The sequence below is a fragment of the Branchiostoma belcheri genome, unplaced genomic scaffold (assembly GCF_001625305.1).
Source record: "Branchiostoma belcheri isolate BF01 breed outbred unplaced genomic scaffold, Haploidv18h27 scaffold75, whole genome shotgun sequence".
NCBI lineage: Eukaryota > Metazoa > Chordata > Leptocardii > Amphioxiformes > Branchiostomatidae > Branchiostoma > Branchiostoma belcheri.
The window spans coordinates 903114-930369 of NW_017804409.1; the positions used below are offsets into that span (position 1 = coordinate 903114).

The 27256-nt window shown below is 39.6% G+C and overlaps 1 protein-coding gene across 3 annotated transcripts in view; it reads left to right on the forward strand.

Moving 5' to 3' along the window:
- The window catches only part of LOC109485423 (long-chain-fatty-acid--CoA ligase 1-like), a 28806-nt gene extending 16854 nt beyond the window's left edge, over positions 1-11952 (forward strand). For 2 of the 3 annotated variants that reach the window (XM_019789029.1, XM_019789030.1), the window contains exons 12-23: positions 1352-1486; positions 2383-2468; positions 2938-2992; positions 3655-3750; positions 4597-4669; positions 5450-5538; positions 6234-6350; positions 6923-6976; positions 7703-7792; positions 9111-9212; positions 9745-9816; positions 11567-11704. In XM_019789029.1, coding sequence (XP_019644588.1) covers positions 1352-1486; positions 2383-2468; positions 2938-2992; positions 3655-3750; positions 4597-4669; positions 5450-5538; positions 6234-6350; positions 6923-6976; positions 7703-7792; positions 9111-9212; positions 9745-9816; positions 11567-11704 — 1107 coding nt within the window. Of the gene's footprint in view, positions 1-1351; positions 1487-2382; positions 2469-2937; positions 2993-3654; positions 3751-4596; positions 4670-5449; positions 5539-6233; positions 6351-6922; positions 6977-7702; positions 7793-9110; positions 9213-9744; positions 9817-11566 lie in introns of all 3 variants that reach the window. The other variant, XM_019789028.1, reaches the window with a different exon arrangement.
- Positions 11953-27256: the final 15304 nt, after the last annotated feature.

The following is a 27256-nucleotide window of genomic DNA, read 5'->3' on the forward strand; positions in this document are numbered from 1 at the left end:
AAATCAGAAAAAAATGAAGCGGGTGAATCCGTTAAGGGACCCTACGGTATTTACCGGGGGGGAGGGCCGGTGCGTACGGGGGGAGGGCCAAGGAAAAATGAGAAGGGGCGGGGGAGGCCAAGGAAAATAAGAGAAGGCGGGGGAGGGCCAAGGAAAACTTTTTATCACAATTCTTATACCTTTTCAATGCTTTGAGAAGTAGGTAAGTACACGCTATATGTCCTTGGCACCCCGTCACGGAACCGAAAATGCGTGTGCGCATTCGCCCGGAATTGGTCGCCCCCGAGTATGATTGGTTTCTTCCATATCTCCCATAACTCTGTTTGCCAAAATTGGCGTCGTCGGAAAAGATGTCGGTACAAAATCCCCGACATTTTCGTTCAGCCAAAAACGCAGCAACCTTCGTGAGCGTAGCAAAGTAGAGTCTTATTTGGTCTGAATACTGCCTATCGAGAACAACGCCGACCCAACAAACCGCCAGGTATTTTAAAAGCCAATCCCCGTCCGCGCAAATTTGCCCCATTTCCTTGGCCCGGCGGGCACGCTCAAGAGCCGGGAGCTTCCCACGGAATATTTCACTTCGTCGCGTGCCGCACTTAAATATCATATCAAACTATTAATAAATTATTATTGATTGTTGATAGTATTAATTAGGATGTAGTTTCAGGGGCATTTGCATGCCGGACGAACCCCCCCTCAAGGCTCAAAGGTCCACTTTTTGGTCCACTTTTTATGTAAAGGTCCACTTTTTGGTCCACTTTTTATGTAAAGGTCCAAGATTTTTCTTGAAAAGATGGACTGGAATCGTAGAAAAACTGCTCCCTTTGTCATTGAATAAAAATTTATCTCAGATTTTTTCTTGGAAACCCTCTCAAAAATGCACGAAATGCCATTTTAGAAGGTTAATTTTTCAAAATTTTCCGGGGGAGCATGCCCCCGGACCCCCCTAGGAACACCGGTCTAGGAACCTCGCGCCTTCGGCGCTCGCCTCGCGCCTACGTCGCTCGAGGTCCCCTCAAGCAGTGGGAAGAACCCTCCATTCAAAATCCTGGCTACGGGCATCATTTGTAATGTTTCAGAAAGGGGGGAGGGCCAAGGAAAGTTTTCTTATAGCGGGGGGAGGGCCAGGGAAAAAAAATAAATATGGGGGGAGGGCCAGGGAAAACCTTTTCTGCCCGATTTCCTACGCACCGGCCCTCCCCCCCGATAAATAACGTACGGTCCCTAACCAAGAAATTAAATTGGTGTGACCCTATGTTTGTATGTTTGTAATGATAATGTTGTACATAGTACATCTATATCCGGTATGTCAGAAATAATTTTAAAAAGACACTTTCTTTTCTGTCTACAGTGTTACCTGTTCTGCAATGGAGCGAGAATTGGTTTCTTCCAAGGTGATGTGAGGAAACTGACTGATGACATCAAAGAGCTCCGTCCCACCATCTTCGCCACAGTGCCGAGGCTTCTGAACAGAATATATGACACGGTCAGCTATAATTTAACAATTTATACATTACAAGCATGTCGGCAGAACGTACTGCGCCTGCGTGAAACCCCTATTTTTCATTGTTTTTGTTAGATTTTGGGTCAGGGTTTTCCTGTTACAGACAATATCTTTTTCGATACAACATTTTTTTCAAAATACAGACAGAGTGTTAATCTTATATGCGCAAATGCGACCTTATATGAGACGTTCTGCCGAAGCCCTATGCACAATACATTATGGCTTTTGCTCAGGTGCAGTACGTTCTGCCGATGTGCTTACATTACATGTTATGTCTGCAGGGCTTGAAATCCTTTTTTTGGGTTAGAAATTGCATGTTGGCCAAAAATTTACATTCAAAATTGAAGTTCAGCCTTAAGTCTTCTCTAGATGTACAACAAGTTTTATAAAAAAATCTCTAGCACAATTTTTGATATCATTTCTTAGTGAGCATTTAACTTAAAAAAGTGTAACTTTATCAAATTATACGACTTGTTCCATACTTAAACTTGCAAATGGAGTTTTTCCCCACCAATATCAGTTCATAGATGTATTGACAACGTTTTACATGTACATTGGAAAGGTGATCATTGATTATTAACTTACAAACCAAGAAAAAACAATTCTTCTTTTAACTTCCCCAAACCCACAAATTTTGGAAAAGGTGGGACATTACATCTTCCATGGTTTACAGAAGAGAAGTCAAACCCATCAGACATAGTTTTAGACATAGTTATAGTTCTAGACAGCTACCTTTATTATGTAAACTTTAGTTATTTTATACTCTATTTCATTGTTCTTTTATGTTTTGCAATAAACTTTTCATTACAATCTTTTTTGTATGGTTCGTATTAGTGTGTATCCGTATTCAGCCAACTAACTGTTGTGTTGTTCACCAGGTCATGACAAAGGCGGCCAACGCTGGCGTTGTCAAGCGCCTTCTCCTGAACATGGCGCTCAAAAGGAAGGAAGCAGCAATGAACAGGTACACATACACCAGTAGTGCTTATGGTGTGTTTGTCCATATGTTTAATCTTATCCCTGCTGCCTTACTATGTAACCAATAGAGACTGGTAGCCAAGTGGCTACTGCAGCATGCTAAAGGTTCAAGCTTATACATGTACATGTATGTATACATGTCTGTATGTATGGGTGTGTTGTTTGTGTGTGTGTGTGTGTGTTGTGTCTGTGTGTGTGCACATGCACATGCTTCATGTGTGTATATATGTCTGTCTGTTACTACTACTACTACTACTACTTTTATTCTCCTAATATAGCACTGCTGTACCTCTTCATGCTCCTATTTTTGTCTTGGAGACTGGAAAGATTATAAAGCAGTATGTATAATATAAGGGGGGTGAAGCGTGCCATTTCTGCTTGCTTTACTGCAAGAGATTTTTGTACATATACATTTGAGAATATGATTGTGTAACGTTCTGTTGTCTTCCTGACAGGGGGGTCTTCAACAACCAGACAATGTGGGACAAACTGGTCTTCAAGCCAATACAGGTACAGACAACTTTCTTAGGGATCTAAACTTGATGATGATGATGACATTTTGCGCATCCTTTTAACACACCACAGCAGCAATTTCTATCTATCTGGGCCAATATATACATGCCTTCATGCAAAATAAAAACTGTAAGATAATGTCACTTCAGGGTGTCAGCTATGTAGCAGACATATAACAGTGTAGAGCAAAAAAAGGCATCTTTTTAACTCCTTTAAGCTTATTGTATCTTTTATCAATATTCTATGACTTTGAATCGGATGTGTTTGGTCATGAATTATCCTGATGAAGGCAACAGTGGTCGTGGAAAATTTGACCCTTGTGTACAATTTGTGTTGGAAAAAGTTCAGTATTGTACTATGTTTACATTTGCCAAAAAACAGTTACTCAAGCAACTGGATATGATTTTGGAAACGGTCAGACATTTCAGGTAGCATCCACTACCTTTCGTCAGTGACACTAGAGACTTGCAGGAGAAAGGCATGTTTATAAGCATGAACTAGCACATACTATAAGTGAAGACAAAGTTTCACCTGAAACGTCTGATCATTTCTAAAATCATATCCAGTTGCTTGAATAATTGTTTTTTGGTGTATCTTATTACATGGATGTCTAACCTTCACCGGCGTATGTTTACGTTTGTTTGTTTGCTTGTTGTCAGGAGAACCTGGGAGGCCGTGTGAAGTACATAGTAACGGGTGCCGCCCCCCTATCCCCTGCCATCATGATGTTTATGAGGAGTGCCATGGGCTGCTTAGTAAGTAACAACAAACAAACAAACAAACAACTCCTCGCTTCGTCAGAACACGTAAAATAAGATATTTTGGTAACCCAAATACATGATGTACGGTAAAATTTATCGGGTAAATTCATTTACTTTTTGTAGAGACTTGATTTCATAGGAGAAGGTGATAGGAAGTTTTGCTATAAGTTTTGAGTTTGCAGTTGAAACGATTCTGCAGTACAGTAGTAATACATTGGAAAGTTTATCATATACAACCGTTACAGCATTTTCCTGAATTCTTGGTGGAGAGTATACAGCAAAAACTGCAGACATGTCATTATTTGCCAAAAAAACAGTTACTGAAGCAACTCATTCATATACCTGAGTCCAAAATCATATCCAGTTGCTTGAGTAACTGTTTTTTGGATCATATACCGGGAGGTCTAACATTTACCGATGCATCAGTATTAACAGGGATCGAAATTAAAGGTGGTCCAATGGTCACTGACCACTTAGATTTAGGCTAGGACAGCTAAACAGACACTTTGGGACATTTTTGGGACAATAGAAAAATAATCAACATCAGAATGTCAGCCCTTCTTTTGTTTATCAGGCACAGTGCCAGCTTTTGGATCCAGAAATACAATGTATCCCCTGTCTACTCTGCAATCATACTCTGCACCTGGGAGTGAACATAAGCAAAATAAAGTTGACTTTAAGTTCAAGTCATACAATGTATTCCAAAAAACAGGTTGGGACAATTCATCCTCACTTTGGACAATTGAAATTTATTTTTGGGACACTGGTGGGACAATAGGAAGAAAGGTTAATTTCGAGGCCTGATTAACTGAGGGAGGCCATATGTGTTGTTTCCTATAGGTGTTTGAGGGTTATGGACAGACAGAGACATCAGGAGCAGCTACTGTTACATTCCCAATGGACTTCAGTATTGGTGAGTCTTCTATTCATTTTTGACGTTTTGCCACATTTATGGAAGGATTGACATAACAGGTGATTATCACCTCTTCAAGATGTCAACCCTTAGACCAGACTGTAAGGTTTGAACCACTCACACCGGGAAGGTCCCCTTCTCTTTTCGATGAAGTTTGGTGGGTTTTTTGATGATCCCAAGGTGTGGCTTTCCTCAAACACGGGAACTCCGGCTTTACATCCTATCCGAGAGGATGTCCCTAAATGAAGCTAAGTGCTCATTTCCATTTGTGTCAAGTGAGGAAGTACTAGTAGGTATTAAGTGCTTTTCCCAAGAGCACAAGATTGGTGACATGACAGGGTTCGAACCTGGGACCTCTTGGAAGTCATAGGTGCCAGAATTAGTTGTCTATACAGATACTAATAATGATACAGATACAGGAACAAAAAACAGTCATGCCTTCAAATATCAGAGTTATCAACCAAGAATTGAGGTATTCAAAAACTCATATTTCCCCAGAACTATCGTAGACTGGAACTCGTTGCCACCAAGCACAGTTGGGGCATCATCACTAGAAAGCTTAAAACAACTCCTGCAATCAAATGTGCAAAGATTGAGTGTAACAAGTCATTCGGTGTGATAGAGCTAGCTGCCGCCGCGCCGCGTGCCTGCGAAGCTGGTGTGTTACGCCGAAAGGCGGTTATACTGGATATACCGATACAGATACAGATACTATACTCCTCTTAATACTCCAGGTCAAGAGTATACAGTTTTTCATGTTTCTATCCCCCCTCCTTGCAGGTCATGTGGGCATCCCCCTGGCCTGCTTGAAGATCAAACTAGACGACGTCCCAGACATGAACTACTACGCCAAAGACGGGAAAGGAGAGGTAAGAAATCAATCAAACAATCAATTGTTAACAAATAGTCAATAGTTATTTTTGTATTCTTTTACCAGGATGGCACTCTCAGTGATAACTGGGCACTAATTTTTTTTCAATACCCATTGTTGTTAATACATCTGCTTAAATATTGCCAGTGTGTGTATACATTTGACTTGAATATTTGACCTGTTCTTAATGTTGTTATTCATATTGATAAAATGAAATAAGAGATAAAACCCACCACACTTATCAAAAAGAATAGGGGTGCTTCCCAGTGTGAGTGGTTCAAAAACTTAAAGTAGTATTGAGGGCACCTACATGTATACGTTAACACCGAATTGCAGCCAACCCAGACTTTTGCATTATCCCATTGATTGTTGAAACTTATAAGCTCCTCACAGTTCATCCTTTGGTTGCAAGGAGAGAGTAGCTAGAAAGGCCGATATTTGCTTGGGAGCAAATACAGCATATTTCAGTCCATTCCCTCCCATGCGAAAGTGGACTATTCCAAACTTACCCCAGTGTAAAACTGGAAGATTCTCAAATAAATAAATCATACAGTAACTATGTAATTGAGGACAAAAATGCAAGAACAAGCACTTTGAATATTAAACAATAATATATTTATGGTTAAAAAATCTAGCAAAAAAATAAGAGCAAATATAGTAACGCTATTTATGAAACTGTTCTCCCATTCTCAGATCTGTGTGAAAGGGGCGAACGTGTTCAAGGGTTACCTGCACGAGCCAGAGAAGACAGCGGAGACAATAGATGCCAACGGATGGTTACATACAGGCGACATCGGTGCATGGACTCCAGTAAGTGTCATTATAAACCTCACTCACTTTTCTGATAACGTCTGGAAAATGTAGTGCCCAGACTACTGATAATATGTAAAGATGATGCTCTTCTGTTCTGTAGCCTCCATAGCATGCCAAAAACAGGGGGTTTGGGGGGTTTTCAGGGTCTTTGGGAGCTTTTATGTGCTATTTTCTCATTGCATATAGACAACATAGCCGGCCTGGTTGAATTACCCCCGTTTTAGAACTGAGCTAATCAGAAAATAGCCGAAGACCACCAAACCCCCAGTTCTATAAGCCTGCTACGGAGGCTATGTTCTGCAGCTCAGTGTTATTGTAATAGCCTCTGGCTGCAATCAGTCTTTTTCTCTTGTTCTGCAAGTTCTTGGAGTTTAGTGACAGTTCTTAGCCTTTGACTCTCCTCCTTTTCACCTCGTGAAATTGTGTTTTAATTTTTTTCTTTTACGTAAGATTTAAGAATAATGTCTGTAGTGACCACCTGTCCACATAGACCAGATTTTGTCAATCTCTTCTTTGTTTTTGTGCAGTTTGGACTGTATGTGAATAAATTTTATGTCCTTCTCTTACAGCAAGGAACTCTGAAGATCATTGACAGGAAGAAACATATCTTCAAACTTGCTCAGGTGGGAAGACAAGTCTCATCCTATTATTATATTTACATTTAGGCCATGTTGATTTGATTACATGTATATGGATGACATCCTCTGGGAACCCCGAAACTGATGCGAGCGTATGTTTGGCGAAAAAAAGTTTCCTTCATTATGAAATCTACACAATACATGGTCTTGAAGGTTGAAGAAATGAATAAATAAACTTGTTCTACATGTATACAGAAGAGATTGTATTATCGCAGACACAAGCTTGTAACTGACACAATTTCCCCTGTGCATTCTGTTCCGCTAAACAGAATGCACAGTGATAGATAAGTGTAGATATTAGACTTGTTATTCAGTTATTCTGTTTACCAACTTGCCATTACACTGTGGCCATCACAGTTGTGGTGCAGTAAAGTTGATTGATTGGTTGATTGGTTGATTGATTGGTTGATTGATTGATTGATAGATTCTGTATCAGTATAGCCGGTATAACCGCCCTTTGGTGTAACACACCAGCTTCGCAGGTTACGCTTATAGTTCTTGGGAAAAATAAGTTTTTTAGCACGTCAATTCTTGGTTGATATTCTTGGTTTCTTGTTCTTTTCTGATTGATTGATTGATTGATTGACTGATTGACTGATTGATTGATTGATTGATTGATTGATTGATTGATTGATTGACTGACTGACTCACTGACTGACTGACTGATTGATTGATTGATTGATTGATTGATTGATTGATTGACACCTCCAGGGAGAATACATTGCCCCAGAGAAGATAGAAGGTGTGTACCTGCAGAGTCCACTGGTGGCACAGGTGTTCGTGCATGGAGAGAGTTTGCAGGTGAGCAGGCACAATATCTCACCGTCAGACCAGAGGAGGCACTGGGCGTATCCCACAATACATTGAAGTTTCTGAACATATATCCGGTTGACCGCAAGTTCTATGATCAGTTAAAGGTATGGCAACATAGGAGCAGGATCAGAGCTATGTTGCTGCGTCTACAACATTGTTTGCGACAAGGAGCTCGCTCTACAACCCCGGGTCTGCAGGGGGGTCACAGGGAACTCTGAAATACGCCTGCTGCCTCCTCTGCTGTCAGACTCACTAGGCTTCCTCTCTTGAAACTGAAAAGCTTGTGGCTATAGAATACTGTAATAGTTTTCTAGATTGTTAAGCCAAGCTTATATGTTGCTGTAATGTTTTGTCTTGTCAGAAGGGCAAGCCCTTTGTAATAGCCACAGGTTAGTTGGTTGTGTGGATTGTACAGCCAAACCAATAAATAACAAATAAACAGGAGAGAACCATTTGCAGTGTTCGAAATACCTGTCTGCAGTCTGCAATCTGCAGATGGATTTTCAAGATTGCAGAAGAAAAATTTACACAATCTGCAATTTTGCAGAAGGAAAAATAGGCTCCAGGTTCTCAAGTTTTCAATCTAGCAAAGTACCTCAGGCCCCAAAGACAGACAACACTTTAAAGCTTAAACACTGTTCTGAAACAACCAAGAGCTTCTTCACTTATTTGCATCATCATTGTCTTGACTTGTCTATCTTTTGTTTCCTTTTGGACTTCAAAAAATTTGTCTTCACTAATTTGCATATGAATCAATAGTTCGTGCTTATAAACCTGCAATTCTCTTAGTGCAGCATATAGATGATGTAAAAAAGGCATTATTGGTTTGAGAAGGTTGTAGTATGGAGCTAGTATATATTTTGCAGAAAGTATTTCCAAATTGCAGAACAAAATTTTGACTCTTCTGCAATATTGCAGAGCACTGAAAAAAAGTATTTCGACCACTGATTTGCCATTCTCAGAGCTACCAATACGAGCTCAGGATTCTCTGTCACTATGGAAACCAGTCCTCACAGCCTCCAACACTGACAGTAATTGGTCCATGTTAAACATGCGTAAATTAAAGGATTACAGTAGATGACTAGCTATCGTCATCCAACTTCTACATGTAGAGGCCTGACCAATGGAAGGGCTTCTAGAGGCATGATGTAGTCAGGCTACTACAGAAGATGTGTTTACTATAATTGCTTGTACGAATTGCTACTAGTTGTACTCTGTAGGAAGAAGTAAATGGATGAATGCTCAAAAAGAGGAAAAAGAAAAGATGTACTAGGAAAACACCTGTGTCCCTTCTTGTTGTTCCAAGGCCTGCCTGGTGGGAGTGGTGGTGCCTGGTGAGCAGACCTTCCCTCAACTGGCATCTTCCAAGGGTATCACAGGGGACATGGCAGAGCTCTGCAAGAATGCGGTAGGTTTCCTTCTACTTGTCAAGGGACAACAACTAGTTACTGTAGACTTTCGAAAGCCTATATCTCATTCATTTTTGTAACAACAGAAGTAGTGATATTGTGTATGTAGGTACATGTACATGTACACATCGATCCATATCTGACATTACAGGCATAAAGAGTTAAAGTGGTACTGTGAACACTGTAGTAGTACATGGTCCATTGCTTCTCATTGTGTCTGTGTGTGGCTTCTACATGTATGTTTCTGTGTATGTCTTTTTGTTTCTGTGTATTTAATTTATCTTTGTGTGCATGATGGTGTGTGTGTGTGTGTGTGTGTGTGTGTGTGTGTGTGTGTGTGTCTGTCTGTTTCCCTGATTCCCAAAAGTTGCCATGAATCATCAGACATCGGCAGTGTTGCTATTTTTTATTTTTGTCTGTTGCATTAGAAGGGTTACAAAGCAGTATGGGTGAGGGGGTGAAGTCTGCCATCTCTGATCTCCTTGTTAAAAAGAGGTTGACTCTGACACGAGTATGTTTTGCTCCTTGCAGGACCTGAAGAAGGAAGTAATGGACAGCATCACAGCGCTGGGGAAGAAATCAGGCCTGCACTCATTTGAACAGGTGAGAACTGGAACAGAAGTTATATTTATGATGAAGAATACACCAGAACATGCCAGCTAATCATCATCATCATCATCGGTCAACCGTATTGGTCGGGGTTATACCGCCCCTTACGAGGTGACATACCCTTTCGTTAGCTTAATACAAGACGGGGTTCGCCACGCCTCCGTCCGGGTGATGATGACATAATAATAATCACCATGTGTCATAATTTAATCACCATGTAGCTGATACGGAACAGAGGTTCGCCAGACCTCCATTCGGGTGATTTGAAGTGAATCACCAACTCCATACAGTAGTGTTTGGACCACCGCACACCGGGGCATGCCCCTACTCTTTTTTGAAAGGTGTGGTGGGATCTTTAACGTGCTTGGGGTGTGGCTCTCCCCAAACACGGGGCCTCCATTTAACATCCTATCCGAGGGACGTCCCTAACCGAAGCTAGGTACTCATTTCCACCTGAGTGAAGTGAGGAAAGTCGTGTAAAGTGCCTTTCCAAAGGGCACAAGATCGGTGACAAGGTGGGGTTCGAACCTGCGACCTCTTGGGTGTGAGCCAAACGCGCTACCAACTGTACCACACGACCACACGACCCCATGCCAGCTAATAGTGTTTTAGCAGACGCCCTTTTGTGTCAGTTTGATTTAGATGCAACAGGCAGGTATGTAATTGTATGTGATTTGGAGGGATTTGCACATTGCTATTACTGGAGGATAAAAATAACAGGCTACGAGTTTCTCCACCCAAAAGCGAGGGCGTGCAGACATCCCTATTCGTGCGAATATTGCCGCCCTTGTGCAGGGCAGTGCACACGTAGGTGAGGAACCCTGCAAATCTCTCCACACTTTTATAGTGTAATCTTTGTCACAACAAATGTCAAAACTAACGTTATAACCAGTCAATCTCTCAGAAAGGACTAAATATATATTTTTCAATTTTAAATTTCTTTTATCAATAGATATTGGAAGTTTATTTCTTATGTTTTTTAAGAATTATTCACAACTGTTACTTACAACACACTGAATGTAAATGAATACCTACTCAATTCGGACTCTGTATGTCTGCAGTGTGATGTCTGCAATTACAGTCAAACCTATCTATAGTGGTCACTCAAGGGACTGGCCAAATCTGACCACTATGGCCAGGTGACCTCTATAGAGAAACAGCCGGTTAGTTCGACCCCCCCCCCCCACCAAAAAAAAGTGACACATGCTTTCAGTACCAACAGAGATGTCTTTATTCTGAAACATATGAAAACATACATTGCACCTTTTTAGGTGTACATGTTATAGTTCAATGCAGGGCGCGAAATTAACATTGTCCCAGTGTCAAATGACACTAAATTTTCAGCTCGGGACAATTCAAATTACATTTCGGGACAATTTCGGGGCAACTGAGACCGTCCATGTCATTTAGAAATGCAATCCATCCATGCAGCCCATAATATTCAAATTTATGTTCAAACATTTAAATTTGACCAATCAGGGATTCTAGGGGGGCCTCAAAGATGGTGCCATGCCCATGATACTATCATGTTGCACAAATTCAGTTGTCGTTGTTTTCTTATTGTTGTCATAAAGTTATTTCCTGAAAAGCAGGCTGTGACAGTCCATCCTCAGTTCGGGACAATTGAAATCTATGTTTGGGACAATTCTGGGACAATAGTAAAAACGGTTAATTTTGAGGCCTGCAATGTATACAGATTTCAAAGATTTGTCTAAAAAATTTTCTCTTTTTCTTCTCCCCACAGGTGAAAGACCTTTACCTGTGCCCAGAGCCCTTCTCAGTAGAGAATGGACTCCTCACTCCCACCTTCAAGTCCAAGCGGCCGCAGCTGAAGGATTTCTTCAAGAACGAGATCACAGAGATGTACAGCAAGCTCACGTAAAATCACAACGTGATGATTGACAGCTGTCAATTAGGGTAATCAACCTTCTGCCTCAAGTTTTGCATCACATGACTGCTTTTGTCTGTATCACAAAAAAAGTTCTGATTTCTTTTTGCTATGAGGAAATCCTTATATAAGGCCACACCAATTTCATTTGTTGGTTCTCGAATTCGCCTCTTCATCTTTTCCTGATTTGCAAAAAAAAAAATATTCTGGTTCTGAATCAGCTCAAAAATACTCATATTTTGCCCCAAACAGTTGAAGAAAGTCCTTTTGTTTTTAGTTGTTACAGTTTTTCCATCTATCAATGCAGTGGTTTGATTAGAAATTAAAAATTCATTGTTTGGATATTAACCCAGCCTTTTGTGTTGACTTCATGGCTCCCATCATAGAATTTAGGGCTATAATAGTCCCTTTATATTTTTTCTGAAAAAATCTGAGAACCAACAAATTAAATTGGTATAGCCTAAGAGTACTTTACTTTTGAGTTTAAGGTTGCTCTAGTGTGTCTTTTTCTCAATGTAAATCTCAAATTGAAGTCATTAAATTTGTAGGACGGTGTCTGTGTTAGGGAATCCTAGAACCTTGGGCTAAAATGAAATAAAAGAAAAGGGAAACCATTTTGCCAGACACTTAAAGATGTCTCTTGGTTATCAACATAAGCAAAACTTTGTATGTGATGAATTCATGAAGTAAGAATTTAGCTATATTTCAACACCTCTTGCTTCCTAGTTACTTTGTTCATTAGATATATCCTAGCTTTGTCATTGACACATGTTTAATATGTGCTACATTATAATGATCTCCCATACTGTTATGAGTATAGATAACTGCACTGGGTTTAAAATATATTCTATTTACCTGCATTTGTGCAGGTGAAATTACCTAGTTAACATGTCATTTATTGACTGAATTATATTTTCTGACATGAATTGATATGGAGGTTCAAATGCTTCACATAGACTTTAAGCCATAAAACCTTGTATTTGATAGGTAGCATTCAATTTATTTCAAATTTCTAGTTGTTGTATGAAACATGAAGAAATGTTGAAATACCTTATTGCTTGGGTTTATATGACAATGACAATGACAATGACAATGACAATGAACTTTATTGCATATTCACGCCCTGCATGGGCCAAATGCACTAAGCTGGATAACTATAGGTACAGGTATAGAGGAAGCAAGTGTTATACTTCTGTGTTATAACTATAGGTACAGGTATAGAAGAAACAAGTGTTATACTTCTGTGCTATAACTACAGGTACAGGTATAGAAGTAACAAGTGTTATACTTCTGTGCTACGTCTCTAACTACAGGATCTATCTACATGATCTCCTCTCTCTTTTTGAAACATGTATGAACAAATTTGCATAGCTTTTCATTTACATCGTAGTGCCTGGATGTCATAATATATTTGAACAGTTCTGCTTTTGACAAGTGTAGGGTTATGAAATGGCAATGCTCTCAATGCAATACATGTACACTTCTATGTTGTCTTGTTATGCCACAGGTTAGGCCTAGGAAAAAATGCTATGTTGCCGATTTCCCTAACCCTAGGGCCACACCGATTTAATTTGTTGGTTGTCGGATTCACCTCTTTATTTTTTTCTGAGTTGCAAAAAAAGAAAAGAAAAAGATCTGGTTCTGAATCAACTAAAAAATGCTCATATTTTGCCCCAAACAGTATGTCCAAGTTGTTACAGTTTTTCCATCTATCAAATATAATGCAGTGGTTTGATTAAAAGATCAAAATTCATTGTTTAAGTATTAACCCATCCATTTGTGTTGACTTCATGGCTCCTAGTGTAGCACATGCCTAGACCTGTTTTTATTTTTTTGCTCTGTCGCTTCATATTTTTTATGAAAAAATCTGAGAACCAAGAAATTAAATTGGTGAGGCCTAGCCTTTTTTTTATCGACTGCTATAAAATTTTTGATCTGACATCTGAGTTTCAAACCCTCTCAAATGTCATTTAATGCATTCTCAGAAAAAAATGTCTTCAGTAAACTGGAAATTGGTTAACATATTAATTTTTCTAGGCCTTACTTACAACATATTGTTCCTTTTACACCTATGTTACGATGCTTGTATATTACGCTTGCAATGATGGAATTTCATCAACCTTTTTCTAACCAGTCTTAATCTCCAAGCAGATGTTGGGTGGACTTTTGTGAAGTTTCTGACTGTTTGGATTTTCTGACAGTTCTCTACCCAAGTTTATGGTCCATCTGACTTTGCAATCATCCACCAAATATTACTGTATTTCACTCTTGTTTGGTCTGTACTAATCATAGGAATATTAATATATAGTCTGGGGAACAGGATTAGAAATCAAGAAGGAATGTGTTGGAGGGTGTAAAAATACAAAAAAAACTAGAGAAGTAACATTTGCAAAGCAAATGCATAATGTTTACCTTCGGACATGGTCTGCTCTGTTAATTCTTACTCAAACACATTCACATACATGTACTACTTAGTACAGGAGCAGAGCAGACCATGAAATTGCAACATTATGTAACCCAACACCAGTCACCATGGTGACAGACATCAACAAATCATGTCATTGGTCAGGTCAGAGGTCACTGTTTGGAGAAGAAGAAGAGGAAGAAACGGAGCAAAAACAATATGTTTTCCTTCGGTAAACATAATGCCTAGAAAGCTCAGTGGAATTATGAAAGAAAATGGCTGAGTTACATAACATTTTTCACAACACTCACCCCCACAACTCTTCCTGGTGTAACTAGGTTTAGGTACAAACTTTTTTTGTAAATCTAACAAGAATGTAATTCGTTGTATCTCATTGCACAATACATAATGTTATAAAATAATGGTTTAGTTATAATTGACTAATTGAATGACAGAGTCTTTACTTCAATGTTTAATAGATAATACTAATAATGTTATGAATTTACTAATTCAGTGAATTGATGTACATTTAGAAATGTTCCGCACATTTTGCAGGTTTTCATCGTTTGCAATAAGGGAGGTCTGTGCATGGTGAATTAATGCAACTAGCTTGAGTTGTTCAGTATTCAGCCTGGTTTATAGGAGATATTCTCCCTCCATTCTCTCCCCGCACAAAAAATATTGATTACATGATATTTTGGTGATTTGTTCACAGATATTTCACAAAGTTTAATAAACAGTCAATGAGTTACAGAGTTAGAGTTACATTGAATGTTATTAAGATTGTTTTTTTTTTCAGCACTTTACAAGCTTATGTATGTGTGACTGCATACATGTAGATGTTTGTTGATGTATATGTGTGTGTGTGTGTGTGCATGTTTGTGTGTGTGTGTCTGTGTGCATGTTTGTGTGTGTGTGTGTTTGTGCATGTTTGTGTGTGTGTGTATGTTTGTGTGTGTGTGTGCATGTTTGTGTGTGTGTGTGTGTTTGTGCATGTTTGTGTGTGTGTATGTTTGTGTGTGTGTGTGTGTGTTTGTGCATGTTTGTGTGTGTGTGTGTATGTTTGTGTGTGTGTGTGTGTGAACCTCTCTATCTAGAGGCCATTCGGTAACCAGGGAGTCCTTTACGAACGAACCATTACGTTGATATGTGCTGAGTAGATATGCTGGGTGAAACATAGGCAAATTGGGTGTAAACATTAGCGTTTAAAGTAAAAATAGCGCAAACAACTACTGAACCAATCGTAGCAACGTCTTCTATATACAAATGTATGTCTATATGATGTCTTCACAGCTAAGTGTTTTTTGGACTATTGGAACTGATATTAAAAACAAAATCAAGAAAATGTGTTCAGTACGTTGTACATGTATAAACGAAAAATGAAGCAAACATAAATAAAACACATAAGCTTTCATTATTTGTTCCATTTTTTTCACCAAAGCCTTTCTAAAAGGGTACGATTCATACCTCAGAAGTTTGCGACGCTGCAAAATGAAGTTTAAGCGCGCCAAAAACGTGACCAAATTTGTAAACCCCTTCCGAGCCTTCAAAGTTTGCCTATTCGCGAAAAGCCGACATGTGGGATTGAAAGACACGGCGTTTTCTGAAGGCCCGAAATTAGGCTCTCTTGGGGGTTACCATTTGATACCGGATAGGGACACAAATTTTCATGGCTTTTTTGTTGAAAATTCGACAGGTCGGTCGTATATTATAAATACCACTCTGATATCTGACCCATCGAACGCTCGTTTTATTGTAATTTTTCGGTCCGCTCACGGTGTCGCCGTTTGCAGAAGTTTCGATTCCGTGAACACCGTTGGTGGGGCACATTACGCTCAAATCACGTCTTGAAAGTAACGTTGGTACTGTGTAGACTTTCTTATGAGAACTGTATCTTTGTAAGGAGAATGTATTCTTTATTCAACGTGAAAATGATATTCAAAAAAGAAACGGAAAGCTTGAAAGTTCAAAGTTTGCTGCTACTATGATGCCATCCTTTGGAGAAAAAATCGGCTAAGGGGAACATCATTGGTCAGAGGAGTTGACCCTCTATGGCCAGTCAACTTCTCTGACCAATGATGTTCCCCGGAGCCGATTTCTACTATTTATTCAGCCTGAAAAGGAGTCTGGTGGAGACTAGGTGTCACCTATGTGCTAGAAGATGTTCTTGTCGCAATCAAAAGATAAATGGGCCAAACAAAGATCATTTATTTGAATTACTAACGTGTGTTTACCTCCTAGTTGAATGATGAGTACCGTGGCCGACAAGTACAAAATTTTACACCGCAACTTTTGGTGTTTTACACCGCAACTTTTGGTGTTTTACACTGCAACTTTGGGTGTTTTACACTGCAACTTTTGCTGTGTTTTACACTGCAACTTTTGCTGTGTTTTACACTGCAACTTTTGCTGTGTTTTACACTGCAACTTTTGGTGTTTTACACTGCAACTTTTGGTGTTTTACACTGCAACTTTTGCTGTGTTTTATACTGCAACTTTTGCTGTGTGGAAAACTTACACCCCTCCCCTTTTATAATGGACGGTCCCCCTGTCAGGTCAAAGGTGACAAAGATGGCGGCGGCCTGAGAGTCACAGTGTCTAGGCTACATTTGTATACGAGCGATCGCTGTTTTTGTTTACATTATACGCATGCAAATTATTTGCAGACATATGCAAATTCTTGGTAGGCAAATCAGCCAACTGGCACCCACTTTTTGCCTACGGTGACGTCATGGCGATCGCTCGTATTGTTCCCTAATGATCGATAACTTACCTGAGTCAAGAGTCAACACTTCATAATTGAAAATAAGTCTTTATTGCTTCATAGTACCAAGTGGTGCCACATTTGACTCCCATAGGCCCAATATTTACTCATCAAATTATTAGCGACCTTGCGAGTCCGAATTCTCTAGCTAGAAAATGTCACGTGACTCAAAGGCGGGGAAACGTGGAAGACGACTATCGCCGCATGCAAGCGTTTATGACATCATGCCACGATAGTTTAAGCTAATTACATATTTACGCCTTCAGACAGACATCATTTCTATCATACCATGCGTCGACATCAACACGTAGCGGTGCAAACGTTACCAACATTCACTAGATAGCAACATAATTTGTAATCACTGGACCTGGTCGAAACATTTTTAAATTTATCCCGATCTATAGGCCAAAGCTAGAAAAACCTTTAGAAAAAAACTAACGTCACAACGTAGCCAAGCTTTTCCTCTAAAAAACTTATGCACGAAAAGGATAACTCAGTCGACGTAGTTTGCATATGCCATCGTTGTCACCTTTGACCTGACAGGGGGACCGTCCATTATAAAAGGGGAGGGGTGTAAGTTTTCCACACAGCAAAAGTTGCAGTGTAAAACACAGCAAAAGTTGCAATGTAAAACACAGCAAAAGTTGCAGTGTAAAACACCAAAAGTTGCAGTGTAAAACACAGCAAAAGTTGCAGTGTAAAACACCAAAAGTTGCAGTGTAAAACACCAAAAGTTGCGGTGTAAAACAGCAAAAGTTGCAGTGTAAAACACCAAAAGTTGCGGTGTAAAATTTTGTTCTTGTCGGCCACGGTAGATGAGGATAGAAAAAATTGAGAATGTCGAATTCGTAAAATGAAAGTCATCGTATTTTTCAGGCCTGCATGTGTGATGATCGCCTATTGGCCTGTTGGTAATGTTATGTTAACTCGATTATTGAATTCAAATCTTGCTCATGACGTAACGCTACAGGTGGCACCTGTGAGTGAAACACGCCGTTCCAAGATGGCGAGCTACTAGTGTGCTAGGACGGGAAGAACGAGCGGGTAAAAATTCCGATCCGCCCAGGTGGTAAGTTGTACTTTAAATTGTCGTAGATACTCTCTGGACTATTGTAGATATATAAAGACAGAATTTCGAACATGAAAGTTGCGGCAAATGAACCCCGCGAGTAGACGCTGCACTATGTTAAGCAACCGTTGGGGGCGCATTTGTGTGGTGCAGTGCATGTCCAGTACAGAGTTTAACAAGGTGGCGTTAAAAAAAAAACGCCTCGGCGATGTTATTTTCTTTGTGAGAGATTACGTGTATTTTCCTTATAGATGATTGAGGCGCTTCGTATATATATATATTTACAAGGGGTGGTCGAGAACATCCTACTTTTAATCTCTTTAATACTCTTCTTTGGTCTGCAACTCACCTGTGTAAATTACCAGGTCGGAATTAGGGCATCCCTATATTCCAATAGAACTTTCCACTGCGGCAAAACGTTCTTGCGTGGTGGAGCTTCTGGAGCCAGACCAGATCCTCGGTGGACGTGATCTTTTTTTTTTTTTTTTTGAGGACAGGCGAAAATCAATGCGCGCGCGGATGTCATCCATTGAATTAAATCGTTGTGGCCTAATACAGAAATTGGACAAAAGTGTTATCATCCATTATTTGACCCTAGAGATTGAAATAAGTAGTCTTCGTAATTAGATGATCTAATTAATCCTCCGCCTTCTTCGCCACATATAAGTGCCTAGCACCGAGACGGGCTGTCATTGGTCGTCATAATTAGATTACCAGGTTCACATTAATTAGACAGGGCCGTTTGCACACCTGTGTAAAAACAAGTTCGGCATGGTCATTTCAAAATGGCGCTTTCGTACGACGGGAATATTCTGGGCGAATTTTCTTTTACAACTTTCTGGGTACTTTTTAGAGTTTTGGTCGGTAGAATGTTTTCACTAAGTGCGCAGCAGAGTGTAAGGGAGATTTGGCTGTGGATTTGTGCCGTTCTGGTGATGTTTTGAAGAGAAAATGCGGATTTCCTGACCTGGCGAATTGTGGAGAAGACAAAATGGCGAGACAGTTGGGAAGAGTAGCGTGGCATGGAGACGACTTCGCTTGTTGTTGCAGGTAAAGCATAAAATTGTTTGGCTGACATTATTCCTTAGCAAGTATAACGTTAGTTCAAACATGTTAAGTAAGCTGGTGTGTTACGCTGAAGGGTGGTTAAACAGATATACAGATACAAATATTCCGTAAGATATGACCTATTTCTGTATTAGGTAGCGACCGTTCCTAATTTTAGACAGGCTTTTAAAAAGTTGCCGCGTTTTCAACATTTTTAATATACGGTGAGCTTATAATGTACGTGCATGTCTTTTTAGTCAATTGTTCAGCGTTCTGGAGTTATATTTTTTTAAAGAAATTATACATTGACCAAACCGTGTCCTTTCCTTCTCTCCACGTGGTTCAAAACACCTGTTGGAATGTGCCCGTGTACATAATTAAATATTTTTGATGATCCCGCCAAACTTCGCGTAAACAAACACGATGAGTTGCTCAAAGCGTCAGAGGTCTGACATAAATACGATACAAAACGTTTGGAAAGTTCAGTCAAGTTGACCATAGTTTCGTTCTTCATTATCATTTGCAATGTATAATTAAAAGCTGGTTCGTTTCAATGGTAGATTATTTCAGTAATTGTAATGACCAAGGCCCAAGTACTAGTACTTGTGTCGCAAACACTAGTTAACTATGCTGGAAGGTCACGATTGTTTTTTTCAAAACATTTTGCACCTTGTTCATATGTATTCCACATAAAATTTCAGTTTGATTTATTTTCTTGTTGTTGATATCCCCATTTTTATGGTCATTCAGTCCAGTTTTTGTCGAGGTACTAGGAGCTCTAGTATTTGTTTTGAAGTGAAGAATTTTGCCATACCTTAAAATATCACATTATCCCCTCAACCAAAGATTGTTTCAATTTTTCTTTTTTCCTGCTCAATATGTGAGTGGAAAAAGTTACCTGCTGAAGTAGTGCAGGCGCGGTCTGTAGAGGGCCTCCATCTATTTAATATGTATAGTCACCTGTTCGCAGTTTATAAACTTATAGAGCGATTGTTTGTCAACCTGTGAAATTTGTATATGTACATGAACTCGCAATTCAGCTCATAAGCTGCGATGAGTTTTTATTTGCACAATAAACCATTCTATAAACACAAACACACAGACACACAGCCAGACACGCCAAAAACAATACCTCCATTTTTCATGGAGGTAACAAGCTGATAACATTTTAAGCATTTCTTCTTTTCATAGAAGTCAGCTGTGCTCTCTGAGGGTCAGCAAGCTGTGCAGGTGTTCAGTACTGATGCGATGAGACTTGTGATGACAGAGGCACCAGGTGAGAAAAATCTGACTTCTGCATTTTACCTACAGCTAGTTGGTGTTATTTGAGACACGTGTGTGGCTTCTAATGTCTGTATAGTTAGGTGGCTGCTGACTGATGCAGTAGTGAAGACTCTTGTTTGAACCTGACAAGACAGATTAGACCAGAACAGATGATTTAATTTTGAAGACCCAAGAGGAATATCAGGTGAGAAAAATCTGAATAATGCATTTTACCTACTGTCATTTGGTGTCATTTGAGACAAGTGTGTAACATCTAATGTCTGTATAGTTAGATGGCTGCTGACTGATGATGATGATGATGCAGTAGTGATGACTCCTGTCTGAACCTGACAAGACAGATTGGACCAGACCGGATGATTTGAAGACCCAAGATGAATATCAGGTGAGAAAAATCTGACTTCTGCATTTTACCTACAGTTATTTGGTGCAATTCGAGACTATTGTGTAACTTCTAATGTTTGTATAGTTAGGTGGCTGCTGACTGATGCAGTTACAGCTATAAGTCAAAACTCCTGTCTGAACCTGACAAGACAGATTGGACCAGAACAGATGATTTGAAGACCCAAGACTGCAAGAGAAATATCAGGTGAGAAAAATCTGACTTCTGCATTTTACCTACAGCTATTTGGTGTTATTTGAGACAAGTGTGTAACATCTAATGTCTGTATAGTTAGGTGGCTGCTGACTGATGCAGTAGTGATGACTCCTGTCTGAACCTGACAAGACAGATTGGACCAGACCGGATGATTTGAAGACCCAAGATGAATATCAGGTGAGAAAAATCTGACTTCTGCATTTTACCTACAGCTATTTGGTGTTATTTGAGACAAGTGTGTATCTTCTAATGTCTTTATACTTACTAATAGGTGGCTGCTGACTGATGCAGTAGTGAAGACTCCTGTCTGAACCTGACAAGACAGATTGGACCAGACCAGGTGATTTGAAAACCTAAGAGGAATATCAGGTGAGAAAAATCTGATTTTTGCATTTTACCTACAGGTAGTTGGTGTTGTTTGAGACTAGTGTGTAACTTCTTATGTCTGTATAGTTAGGTGGCTGCTGACTGATGCAGTAGTGATGACTCCTGTCTGAACCTGACAAGACAGATTGGACCAGACCGGATGATTTGAAGACCCAAGATGAATATCAGGTGAGAAAAATCTAACTTCTGCATTTTACCTACAGCTATTTGGTGTTTTTTTAGACAAGTGTGTAACTTCCAATGTCTTTATACTTACTAATAGGTGGCTGCTGACTGATGCAGTAGTCACCTTCAGAAGACTCCTGTCTGAACCTGACAAGACAGATTGGACCAGACCAGATGATTTAAAGTCCTAAGAGGAATATCAAGTGAGAAAAATCTGATTTTTGCATTTTACCTACAGCTAGTTGGTGTTGTTTGAGACTAGTGTGTAAGTTCTAATGTCTGTATAGTTAGGTGGCTGCTGACTGATGCAGTAGTGAAGACTCCTGTCTGAACCTGACAAGAGAAGATTGGACCAGAAAGATGATTTGAAGACCCAAGAGGAATATCAGGTGAAAAAAAATCTGATTTTTGCATTTTACCTACAGCTAGTTGGTGTTATTTAAGACTAGTGTGTAACTTCTAATGTCTGTATAGTTAGGTGGCTGCTGACTGATGCAGTAGTGGGGACTCCTGTCTGAAGCTGACAAGAGAAGATTGGACCAGACCGGATGATTTGAAGACCCAAGAGGAATATCAGTTCATTCATTCTCATTTCATGGTCACTCAGCATTGCTTGGAGATCACTTAACTTGATCTTTATATTCTATTAGTTAGGTGTGTTCTGATGTTCCTGTCCTGACTGAAAGAAACCTGTGATGATGGGCAACTCCTGTCCAAACTAGACCAGACCAGACGGACTCATGCATGCAGCAAACCTGTTGACCTAAAGACACAGTGAAGTGAAGAGGCTGTACAGGTGAGACATTGGTTTACAACTTGTATCAAAGAACTTTTCCTTTCTTCTTGGATGTGTTATTAGTTCATTCATTCTCATTTCATGGTCACTCAGCATTGCTTGGAGATGTTTTGCGTATCACACTTAACTTTATCTTTGCATAGTTAGGTGTGTCCTCATGTTCCTGTTCTGACTGAGAGAAACCTGTGATGATGGACAACTCCTGTCCAAACTAGACCAGACCAGATGGACTCATGCATGCAGCAAACCTGACGTCCACACAGTGAAGTAAAGAGGCTGTACAGGTGAGTCATTGGTTTACAACTTGTAAGAACTTTTCCTTTTTTCTTGGATGTGTTGTTAGTTCATTCATTCTCATTTCATGATCACTCAGCATTGCTTGGAGATGTTTTGCAATTGCGTATCACACTAATAATTTTACCTTTACATATATAATTAAGTGTGTCCTGGATGTTCCTGCCCTGACTGAGAGAAACCTGTGATGATGGGCAATTCCTGTCCAAACTAGACCAGACCAGATGGACTCATGCAGCAAACCTGTTGATCTGAAGACACAGTGAAGTGAAGAGGCTGTACAGGTGAGACATTGGTTTACAACTTGTAAGAACTTTAAATTTCCTTTCTTCTAAGATGTGTTATTGAAGAACTCTGAGGCCTAACATACTACCATTATAGTTTACTTAAACAATTTAGCCTTAGACACTTTATACATTGCATTGAAGCAAATAGATTCAATTTCGTGTTAGATATCATTACATTCATGTCTGGTCATTAAATGTTGGCTGGGGATTTTTTCTGCATCACAGTGATTGATTATTCATTTTGTCAGGTGTGTGCTGAGTGCTGGCTGTCTTGTCTGGGAGAAACCTGCGATGACGGCAGTCAGCAAACCAGTTGACTAATGAAGAGGCAGAAGGAAATGAAGACAGCAAAGCAGTGGCAGTGGGCATAGCTCAGTGAGTATCTGTGTAGTTTGTTTGTTCAGCAACACAACCATCACACACATGATGCCTACATATGTCAGCCTGGGGGACATATTATTTTTAACAGCGCCTTTGCACTCATTCAAAGATTAGCCCTGTTACAAATTGGATGGCACCCAGGCTCATACATTTCTATCCTAGTATAATCCCCCTGGCCAATCACTAATTTAAAAGCTTCAAAATAAGTGCACTGCTTTCAATTACACACACGATGGTAAAATCTGGGCCCAAAAGTCCCAACCAGCTACTATGGAGATCAAACTCCCCGAACCTGTGAATCTTGTTCGATATGATGTCATTCGAACCGAACGGGCATTTGATCCGGGGTTACCCGCGGTCATTTACAGTATACCCGCTACTTCAAGCCCTTTTTTACTTGGGAACCACGGAACAGGAAATTCCACCTTTCTACAAATAGGAAAGGTTTTCAAGACATAACATGATTTTATAGTGGATATGTAATATGTAACGAAGCTACTGCCGTCATCGTGGGTGACCTTGGAGGTCAGAATTCTTGTATACGCTGTTAATAAAATCCGGGTCCCCATATCCAAGTACATTGTAGCAATATTAGCATGCGTGCAAACATGGTATTTTAACCACTCCCAAAAATTGTTCAAATTACCTCATTGAGGGCTTGTTTGGAAGTGCAACGATTTCTGCAGATTTCTGTCTTAGGGATATCTTTTAAATATGGCTGCGATGATGAATTATAGATATGTAATGTTGAAAAACTGCATTTTTAGCTCTTTTTTTGACTGTAATTTGAGTTTTAGTCAAAAAAAAAATATCCTAAGAGAGAAAGTTTAAACGATTTCCACAGATTTCTTAGGGATCATTTAAATATGGCCGCAATGATGAATTATAGATACTTAATGTTGAAAAACTGCATTTTTAGCTCTTTTTTTGACTGTAATTTGAGTTTTAGTTAAAAAAAAAATCCTAAGAGAGAAAGTTTAAACGATTTCCACAGATTTCTTAGGGATCTTTTAAATATGGCCGCGATGATGAATTATAGATACTTAATGTTGAAAAACTGCATTTTTAGCTCTTTTTTTGACTGTAATTTGAGTTTTAGTTAAAAAAAAATCCTAAGAGAGAAAGTTTAAATTTTCCAGGACCTGTAATATTTCTAAAAATCCAAAAATCGAACCCTATTTTTGATATTCAGGGCCCCTTAAAATCAGTTGTTTTTGGTTCTCGTGAACCCCTTTTGAAATCCGAAATTGATCTCATTTGGAAGCAAATGTACACAAAGTTGAGCAAAGACAGTGGACAAATAACATTTGAGGTAAACAAAATCACTTGTTAAAATTTATTTTGACAATTTATAGTCTCCAATCACTTTTGTTTATTTTTGAATTTTAGCCGTTACCCCCGGGACTCCCATCCGGCCATGTTTGAACGCATTCTGTGACCCGATACCTCCATAATAGTAAATTGCGACTTTTAGCCCAGCAACCGACCGCCGTGACAAGATGTCACACTTTTCTAGACTCCTTTTTACATCTCCAAACAATTAGTGACCCACAAAAGAGGTTATAGTGTCTCCAGTATAACCTCTTTGGTCAACGCCCCACATCGCACTTTGGACCTTAACAGGTAACATTTAGCTACAATCTATCATAAAGTTGCATGTTGTGTGAAATAATATCTTGCATTCGTAGGGCCAATTGCTGTTGTCAATACTGTAACAGTGACTTTTATTTCTCTGTCTTCAAGATGCGGACCCGGAGACTGGACTGCAGCAGGAGGAAGAACCAGACTTTTGTAGGCAGGGCTGCGTGAAAGAAGATGGGGAGGAGTGAGTATGGTTTCTTTATTAACACGAGACAACACTCCACATGCACACACTTACACTCACATTTCTCTTTTTTCATTTAACGTTTATTGTAGCCGGCGACTTCAATTTCATGTTGAGCAACACTGAGAAATTCTTCATATTGTATGGTTAAATGCCAAATTGCCCCTAAATTGTTGCTTCAGACCTTTACACTTAATTCTCCTGGCAAAAAACTTTGTTTCTTGGCCGGCCACTTTAATTACTTAGTCATCCTCTTCGTATCGTATGAATGCCACATTGCCCCAAAAATTTGTCACTTTGGACCTTTACACTTAAATTCTCTCACAGAAAAACTTTGCATTTAAGCCAGCCGCATGAATTCCACGTAGTTATCCTCTTCACATTGTAATCCTCTTCACATTTAAATTCTCTCGCCGAAAAAGTTCGAATCTTCGCCGGCCGCATTTATTCCTTAGTCATCCTCTTTGTATCGTGTAGAGTGCCAAATTACCCCCAAAATTGTTGCTTTAGACCTTTCTTTATACTTAAATTCCACACTAATTCCTTGTTTAGTCCATTTTCCCCGCCAAAAAAAATTGATTGGCACCCTCACCTGGTTAATTAATTGGATTAAGTTTTCCCGCCAAAAAACTTAGTATATAGAGCACTCTAACCTTGAACTTGTGCCCCCCTCCCTACTCTTCCACACCCAGAGTATGTTAGTTACACTGTTCTTCTGGACTTTTTCGAACATGTAGTCACCACACTCTGCTACACAAACACTTTGTTGATCGAGTGCAGTTTTTCCACCACTTCCAGACTTTAGAATATCTCTCGCTCTCCTGGTCGGTCAATGCACTAAGTGTACTCCCCGGGGGATGTCTTTTCGGAGACATTGATGCTTCGACACATCAGTATACCAGTGCAATTGACTGACCAGGAGAGCGAGAGATTATTCTAAAGTCTGGAAGTGGTGGAAAAACTGCACTCGATCAACAAAGTGTTTGTGTAGCAGAGTGTGGTGACTACATGTTCGAAGAAGTCCAGACAACAGTGTAACTAACATACTCTGGGTGTGGAAGAGTAGGGAGGGGGGCACAAGTTCAAGGTTAGAGTGCTCCTATATACTAAGTTTTTTGGCGGGAAAACTTAATCCAATTAATTAACCAGGTGAGGGTGCCAATCAATTTTTTTTGGCAGGAAAATGGACTGAACAGGAATTTTGAATTGATACAAAGATAGACAAGTTTTTTGGCAGGAGAATTTAAGGGTAAAGAATGACTAAAGCAACAATTCTGGGGGCAATTTGGCATTCATACGATACGAAGAGGATGACTAAGGAATTAATGTGGCCGGCTAAGATACGAAGTGTTTCGGCAGGAGAATTTAAGTGTATGAAGGTCTAAAGCGACAATTTTGGGGGCAATTTGGGATTTAAACAATATGAAGAGGATAACAACGTGGAATTCATGCAGCCGGCTTAGATGCAAAGTTTTTCGGTGGAAGAATTAAGTGTAAAGGTCTGAAGGGTAATTTGGCATTCAACAATACAATATGAAGAATTTTTCAGTGCTTCTTGACATGAAATTGAAGTCGCCGGCTACAATAAATGTTAAATGGCTCCTCACGAAAAAAGAGAAATGTGAGTGCAAGTGTGTGCATGTGGAGTGTTGTCTCGTGTTAATAAAGAAACCATACTCACTCCTCCCCATCTTCTTTCACGCAGCCCTGCCTACAAAAGTCTGGTTCTTCCTCCTGCTGCAGTCCAGTCTCCGGGTCCGCATCTTGAAGACAAAGAAACAAATTTTAAAGTCACTGTATAGACAACAGCAATTGGCCTTACAAATGCAAGATATTATGTCATACAACATGCATGTTTATGACAGTATTAGAATGGAGCTAAATGCTGCCTGTAAAAAGTCCAAAGCACAGTGCAGAAAGTGTGACGTGCTGTATCTCAAATGACCAAAAGTGCAATGTTGGACCAAGGACCAGGTTAGACTGGAGACATTATACAAGGTTCTTTTGTCAGACTAATTGTTTGAAGATGTGAAAAGGAGTCTAGAAAAGTGTGACATACTATGCAATTAAAAGCAGTGAAATCTTTCAAGACTGGATGATTGGATTATAGGATACAAATTTATTAGCCTTGGTGTGTTGCTGAACAAATAAAATATACTCACAAGTTACAACTGTGCCCACTCTCTTCTCTCACTGCTTTGCTGTCTTCATTTCCTTCTGCATCTTCAAGTCCAATGGTTTGTTGAGC